Below are 7,954 nucleotides of genomic sequence, written 5' to 3'. Positions count from 1 at the left end.
CCTGCCTGCCTGATCACCCCTAACTGCCCTCCCCTGCCAGCCTGGTCACTCCTAACTGCCCTCCCCTGCCGGCCTGACCACCCCTAACCACCTCTGCCTTGGCTCCTGCCACCGTGGCTTTGTCCGGATGTCCGGAAGATGTCTGGTCTAATTAGCATATTACTCTTTTATTAGTATAGATGTCACCCCAAGAAATCCAGTTAAAAATTAGCATTTGCTACATGCATAATAAGATTGAACACATTTTCATTTGCTTACTGGCATTTTGGATCGCCTCTTTTATGAAATAACTGCCTGTTTAAGTCTTTTGCCCATTAAACAACAACCACCATCACCATTTATTATTGCTCACGAGTCTTTGGACTGGCTGCTGGGTCAGCTGTTCTGAGCCTACGGGGTCTCACTCGTGCACCTTTGCTCACCTGAGGGTCAGCTGGATTGGTTTGCTGATCTTGGCTGGCTCTCCTATGTCGAAGGTCTCACCTGGGACAACGAGGCTAACTTGTCTCTGCTCCAGGATTGCTCACATGGCAGAGTCAAAGCTCCAAGAGGGAGGGAAAGTGTTAAAGGCATTCAGGGCCCTAGATTTCAAACTGGTACAATGTCACTTCTGCTGCATCCTGTTACTCCAGCTCAGATTTAATGGGACGGAGAAATGGACTCCACCTCTTTTTTTTTTTTAATATATTTTTATTGATTTCAGAAAGGAAGGAAGAGAGAGAGGGGGAAACATCAATGATGAGAGAGAACCATTGACTGGCTGCCTCCTGCACACCCCTTACTGGGGATCGAGCTCTCAACCTGGGCATGTGCCCTTGACTGGAATCGAACCCAGGACCCCCCAGTCCTCAGGCCAACGCTCTATCCACTGAACCAAACCAGGGAGCAGCTGCACAGTCCTGTTGCGAAGGTGGATACAGAAAGGGGTGACAGTTGAGGCCATTTCCGTCATCAACTTATCACAAAGGATTTCTCTTCCTCGAACGATAGGGAGCTGGGCAGTGGAGTGATGACAGGGCCCTGGGCCAGCGTCTGTAGTTCCCTTCATGGTCACAAAGTGGCTGCCCTTGAGCCACACATCACACCCACACATCCATGTTCAAGGCCAGGAAACAGCAGTGTGTGGGGCTGAGAGTTTCCATCTGCAGGGCTAGCTGGGAGGCCAGGGAGGAGGCCGGATGCTGGTCCAGGCAGAAGATGAGGCCTGAGCAGGGGCTGGTGCCATGAGAATGGACAGGAGGGATGAAGAAGAGAAAAGTTGGGGTTGGTGGGGGTGGAGAAGGAATGGAGTTGGGGGCTGATGGGCTATTGGAGGTGTAGGAGGGAGAGGACAATGTTTGGGGTTCAGGCCTGGTGACTGGGAAAGCATTGAAGGTTGGGGGAGGCTATTGAACTCATTGGGGAGCATGATGAGAGTGAGGGGTCTCAGGCACAGGCCGAAGGAACCGGCCCCAGAGGTTCATGAAGAAGAGGTTCTGGTCCATGGGATTACCAAGGGCCCAGGGACTCATGGGAAATGTAGTTTGAGGTCTCTGGGGAGTCTTTCAGAGGCGAATGGCCCCTTCCCCCATTATACAGATGAAGAAACTGAGGCTCGGAAGGTGTTAGTGATCTGCTAAAAGTCCCCCTGGGAGCAAGGAGTGGCCAGCTGACCAGCAGCTAAAGGAGTCTCTCCCCTGCACCCTGTTCCCTGGCTCGGTGTCCTCCCACTTCCCCCATCCCCGTGCCGGCCTCAGCACATCTGGGGTTCCTGGGTCCGTTATCGGGGGCCTCACTGCATGGACTTCACCCTGCATGTGGTGGCCCACGCAGGAGAGGATGGATGAGCAGGGATGCGGAAATCTGAAACAGGAGGAAAAGGCTTTGAGAAGGGAGAGGAGGTGAGCTTGGCTCCGGGTGTCTGGTCTGCAGATCTTGGTGGACCTCTGGGCATGGGAAAGAGGAGCAGGTGTGGGGGACAGTGCTGGGCCCAGTGGGGGAATGTGAGGGGTGTTGGGATCTGGGGGGCTGCTGAGGCCCGCGCCTGAAGCAGGCTGGCGCTCAGGGGACAGGTTGAGCAACACCAAACCTGGGGCAGGTGAGTTTGTCTAGGCAAAGTGTGTGCATGAGAAAGGGAGATGACGACAGAGAAGACAGAGCTTCATGCTTCCGGAGTGTTTCACAGACAGACAGTCAGAGAAGAACATTGAGAAAGACAGAAGGAGAAAGAAAATTCCCGGCCCAGGAGGGAAGGTCAGGTGGGTGGGGATGAGGCCTGAGCTGGGGGTTAAGGCTGTGAGGACAGAGAGGAGGGGTCAGGACAGAGTGCAGGGGGCAGTGGGACAGGGTTTGGGTACTGACAAGCCGGGGGCCGGGGGGCACGGGGCAAAGGAGACACAAGGAGCCAGGACAGTGCCCATGGTTTGACCAAGGAACGGTGGTCAGTAGGTCAGCTCCTAAGTGGAGGATTAGGGGCATACAGTTGAGTGCGGGGGACCTAGTGGGATATAGAAAACTGATGGAGACGCTTTAAAGAACATCAGGCACCCAGCTGCCTTGGCTCAGTGGTTGAGCATCGACCTATGAACCAGGACGTCACAGTTCGATTCCCGATCAGGGTACATGCCCCGGTTTTGAGCTCGATCCCCAGTAGGGGGCGTGCAGGAGGCAGCTGATCAATGATTCTCTCTCATTGTTGATGTTTCTATCTTTGACGCTCCAACCAGTAGGTTAGCTTACTGCTGGGTTCCAGCCAATTGGGACCGAGCGAGATGGGCCTGACATGCCCTGGAGTCCTCCCTCGGCCCCTCCCCAGCTGGCCAACCTCCTGTGTCCCTCTTAGGCCCTGATCATGCACCAGTGGAGTCCCTCGGCCTGGCCTGCGCCCTCCCGTAATCTGGGACCCCTCGGGGGATATCAGAGAGCCAGTTTCAGCCCGATCCCGCAGGCCAGGCCGAGGGACCCCACTGGTGCATGAATTCGTGCACCAGGCCTCTGGTAAATAAAGAAAACACCAGGCACCTTAGTAGAAGCCAAGGATGTGGGGAGCCTGAGTGCTAATGTCTGAGTGAACTGTGGGAGTCGTTTGGGGGTGGGAAAGCAGGAAGAGGGCAGTTGGAGAACAGGACAGCAGCCACGGGATGAGGCCAGGGGACAGGACTCAGGGTGCGCCTCTCCTGACTCTCCCCTTCACGCCTCTCTCCAGGGAGCGCATCCTCTCCGGCAAACTGGTGCGCAGAGCTGAGAAGCGGCTTAAAGAGGTGGTGCTGCAGGTGGAGGAGGAACGGAGGGTGGCCGACCAGCTCAGGGACCAGGTGAGTGGCTAACCTCACTCGGGAGCAGGGGAGCTGGGGACCACTGACAGAAATAGCACATGCTACCTCTGGAGGCAGGGAGTTCCCATCACAAGAGGCAACGTGCAGGTGCTACTGGACTGGAACTAATGCAGATACCATCCGGGGCGTGGGGCCATCACAAAGGGCTGGAGTCAGTGACTTTGTGATCCATAAATATTGAATCTAGGAAAGCTGAGATTTCTGGGAGCTGAGACAGCCAAGGAGAGGGTGGGCCAGGGCTAAAATAACACATACTGTTTATTGAGTGCTTTCGATGAGCCAGGCACTCTGCTAAACACGTACTAGGTGGTCCATTTATTTCTTATCAGAACACTGTGGTAGTATACCGTTGTTTTCCCCTCATGTTCAGATGAGGAAACTGAGACATAGAAAGGTGAAGCAACTTGCTCAGAGGTATTTTGCTAGAAAGAGCTTGAGCGAGGGTTCAAATCCCAGCACAATGGCTGCGAGCTTATGCTCTTAATTATTGAGCAGTTACTGAGTCCCAAGCTCTGTGCTACCTGCTTTTTCTTTTTAAGTTCTTTTTTTTTTTTTAATATATTTTATTGATTCCTCACAGAGAGGAAGGGAGAGGGACAGAGAGAAACATCGATCAGCTGCCTCCTGCACACTCCCCACTGGGGATGTGCCCACAACCAAGGCACATGCCCCTGACTGGAATCGAACCCAGGCCCCTTGAGTCCACAGGCTGACGCTCTATCCACTGAGCCAAACCGGCCAGGGCTTAAGTTCTTTTTTTAAAAGATGTTTTTATTGGCTTTAGAGGGAGGAAGGGAGAGAGATAGAGAGATAGAAATGTTGATGAGAGAGAATCATTGATTGGCTGCCTCCTGCACGCCCTCCACTGGGGATCTGCTACCATAACTGGTAATCAAACCAGTGACCAAGAGGTTCATGAGTTGACGTTCAACCACTGAGCCACTTGCTTTATTTTTAGTGTATTTTTTATTGTTGATAGTTTTACAGATGTCTCCCGTTTCTCCTTTTCCCCCTCTTCCCAGCCCCTTCCCTCCCCCGCACCAGGTCTTCACTACCACTACTTAAATACCACTTTTTAAAAAATACATGCTTGCGTTCTCTCACTAGCCTGATTTCCCAGGTGAAGAAACAAACTTTTAAAGGGGATATAATTTTCATCAAAGTCACAGCCAGTAAAGACAGAGCCTGGATCAGATTTCAGGTGTGTCAGAATCTATATAGCAGTCGCCAACCGGTGGTCCGCAGACCACTGGTGGTCCATGAGGTCCAAAAGGTTGGCGAGGTTGCGTTGGTGGTATAGTGGTGAGCATAGCTGCCTTCCAAAAGGTTGGCGACCACTGCTCTATAAAGTATCACTGGAGATAGAAACGTTGATGAGAGAGAATCATTGATTGGCTGCCCTTAAAAGCTCAGCTGTATTCACCATTCATACCACAGATAATTACTTAGTACCCACTACAAGCTGGGCACTGTGCTAGGCTGTGAATGACACAGAGAAGGTCCCTGCCCTCACAGAGCTCACATTTTCAGCATAGAAAAAGAAAGACACAAGAAATCAATAAACAAGCACAGGTAATTACAGATTGTGACAAAGGCTATGAAGGAAAAAAGAGAATGAAGAGCAAGGGAGACACAGAGGACTGGGGAATCCTCTCTTAGGAGATGACATGTGAATTGATACCTGGAGCTTGAGGAAGAGCCAGGCAGAGGGAACGCCAGGTGAGATGAGATGGGGAGGAATGGAGAGAGATGGGCAGAGGGTATGGTGGTGGGGAAGATTGAGTGATAAGAATGATGCCTGAGAACGAGGACGACACCCAGAGGCATGACCTGGCCTCCTTGCTCCCCCCAAGCTGGAGAAGGGGAACCTTCGAGTGAAGCAGCTGAAGCGGCAGCTGGAGGAGGCTGAGGAAGAGGCATCCAGGGCTCAGGCAGGTCGTCGAAGGCTGCAGCGTGAGCTGGAGGATGTCACAGAGTCTGCTGAGTCCATGAACCGTGAGGTGACCACGTTGAGGAACCGGCTCCGGTATGGCTGCCCTGCACATATACACCCTCACTCCATAAACTCCTGTCCCCCATTTCTCAGTCCCCCCATCACTCTTTGTCCCTTTATATCTCTTTGGTCTTCTGTCCCCATCATTCTCAGTCCCTCTGTCCTCATCTCTGTCTGTCCCTGTGTTCCCCCATTTCTCTCTGCCCCCAGCCTTGCCCTCTGCCCATCTCTCTCCATTCTTCACCATCTCATCTCTCCCCTCTCATTTTATTATATCTCTCTCCACCTCTCGCTATCTCTCACATTTCTGCTGAACTCTCCTTTTGCCCACAGACGCGGGCCCCTCACCTTCACCACCCGCACAGTGCGCCAGGTGTTCCGACTGGAGGAGGGTGTGGCATCAGATGAGGAGGCCGAGGAGGCAGAGCCAGGTTCTGGACCGCAGCCCCAGGAGTCTGATGGGCCCCAGGACGTGCAGCCCCAGTGACCCCTCCCTGTTTCTAGCCATCAGCCCCTCCCTCCCTGGCCCTGGAGGGTGCAGGTCCCATGAACCCACCCTGTGGCTTCTTGCACTTTGGAAATGGTGCCACCTGCTGGCACCACCCACTTATCAACCGCACCCCAGAGGGCCCTCTGAGACCTCCGTAAACGCAGAATAATGGAGAGCCCAGGTGGGGAGCAGGAGGCAAGGACTGGGGCTCTCCCGCTGGAGTGGAAATTCGGGTGTAGTTTGCACACTGTGGACCCATACAGCTCCCATACTTACTTCAGATGTTAATGGTCTTTATTGAGAAAGGAGCATGGCCCCCCTGCCCTCCTCAGCCAGGGCGGGCCATGGCCTCACCCCATCCCCCCCGCCCCCACCCCATCTCCCAGGACTCCCAGCCTTTGATTCCTGCAGAGGAGAGTTCAGTTTTTACGTTTTATGTTCCCATCAATCTGTTGGCGTTTTCTTACGTTTCTCTTTAGAAAACGTAAGAATACAAGTTAATAGAGCTCAGAATGCCCTTCCTTCTGTTGCTATTGTGTGATCACAGTCGGCTCTGGTTAGAGTCCCTGTGGGGGCTGGAGGGGTCTCCCTGACTTTCCAGCCTCCAGCTCTGGCAGAAATAAACTCCAGTCCCAACTGGACTCCTCCCGGGTGGTGTGTGTTCCTGCAGGGGGGTCTCTGGTGGGTCCAGATGGGCACTGACTTGTTCCACCTGCTGGCTCTGATCACAGCTGGCCAGTGGTGGGGGACCTACTGGTACTGGACATTGCCCCACACCCAGCCTCCCTTCAAAGCATTGCCTCCATTATACAGAGGAGGAGGCCGAGGCTCAGAGCTGCACTGCCCCTCACTCTACACCAGGAGAGGCAGGAGGGGTGTTTGCTGTACTCTGGTCTCTGGCTGACTTTCCAGTCTTTGCAAAACAATGACATTGATGACTGCTGAGTCAGTGACCGTGACCCTGACCGTGATCCTGGCCGGCTATTTAGCGGTGCTGAACACCAGACGTTTGTCTCAATTCTCAGCACAACCTCTAGGGTCGAGGATCGCCTTGCTTTCCAGCACCTAGGACAGTGCCTGGCTCCTCGTTGGCTTTCATAATATATTTGCTGAATGACTAGATCATGCCGTCCTGGCCTCTTATTGTTTTAAAACATATTTTTACCAATCTCAGAGAGGAAGGAAGAGATAGAAACATCATTGATCGGCTGCTTCCTGCATGCCCCCCGCTGGGGATCAAGCCCAAAACCCGGGCATGTGCCTTTGACCGGAATGGAACCTGGGACCCTTCAGTCCCCAGGCCACTGCTCTATCCACTGAGCCAAAGCGGCCACGGCCCTTCCTGGCCTTGTAGAGTGGCAAAAGCCCAGCGAGGTCGAGACTTGCCCAAGGACACACAGCTACGAAGTCGAACCCACGCAGACTGTCTTCATGGTCAGGAATATGGAGCGTGCTGCCCTTCGCCTCTGGGCACACTGGGGACCCAGGTCACTCCGATTCTGGGGACTAGTCTCCCTCACTCAGCTCCCATCATCCAGGTGCCCTCAGACTTCCCAGTTAAGGGTGTAGGCAGGCACTCACCCCAAACCACAGAGTGAGAGCCGGTGTTCAAGGGGATTTCTGGGCCCCCAGAATGCACACCCATGCATGCCGCTTTCCAGTGGTTCTCAACCTTCTGGCCCTTTAAGTACAGTTCCTCATGTTGTGACCCAACCATAACATTATTTTCGTTGCTACTTCATAACTGTAATATTGCTACTGTTATGAATCGTCATGTAAATATCTGTTAGGCAGGATGGTCTTAGGCGACCCCTGTGAAAGGGTCGTTCGACCCCCACCCCAGAGGGGTCGCGACCCACAGGTTGCGAACCGCTGCATCCGACCCCATGTCTTGAAGACCCAATCCCTCTGTGGACCCCCAAAAGCTCCCCAACCCTCCCCGGGACACACACACACACACAGGACGCAGCTTTTAAATGAAAAGGAAACTTTAATCTTGGTGGGGAATGAGAGGGCGGGTGGAAGGGGGCATGACACTTTTTCTTTTGGGGGGTGACATGCGACAGCTTCTGCATCGGGCGGTTCATGCACCCAGGGTGGGCGTGGGGGAGGCTTGGGGGAGGGGCCTGCCGACCCCTCCCTCCCTGCCCTGGGGGT

The 7,954-nt window shown here is 53.8% G+C and overlaps 1 protein-coding gene across 1 annotated transcript in view; it reads left to right on the top strand.

Annotated features, from left to right (window-relative positions):
- MYH14 (myosin, heavy chain 14, non-muscle) overlaps positions 1 to 6,077 on the top strand; it is a 76,732-nt gene extending 70,655 nt beyond the window's left edge. The window contains exons 40-42 of the mRNA XM_015564002.1: positions 3,185 to 3,293; positions 5,168 to 5,340; positions 5,641 to 6,077. Of these exons, the coding sequence (XP_015419488.1) occupies positions 3,185 to 3,293; positions 5,168 to 5,340; positions 5,641 to 5,794 (436 nt within the window). The 3' untranslated portion in view covers positions 5,795 to 6,077. The remainder of the gene's footprint in view (positions 1 to 3,184; positions 3,294 to 5,167; positions 5,341 to 5,640) is intronic.
- The last annotated feature ends 1,877 nt before the right edge of the window (positions 6,078 to 7,954 follow it).

Source organism: Myotis davidii, unplaced genomic scaffold (genome assembly GCF_000327345.1).
Source record: "Myotis davidii unplaced genomic scaffold, ASM32734v1 scaffold358, whole genome shotgun sequence".
Taxonomy (NCBI): Eukaryota; Metazoa; Chordata; class Mammalia; order Chiroptera; family Vespertilionidae; genus Myotis; species Myotis davidii.
This window is presented reverse-complemented; position numbering and strand designations above follow the sequence as displayed.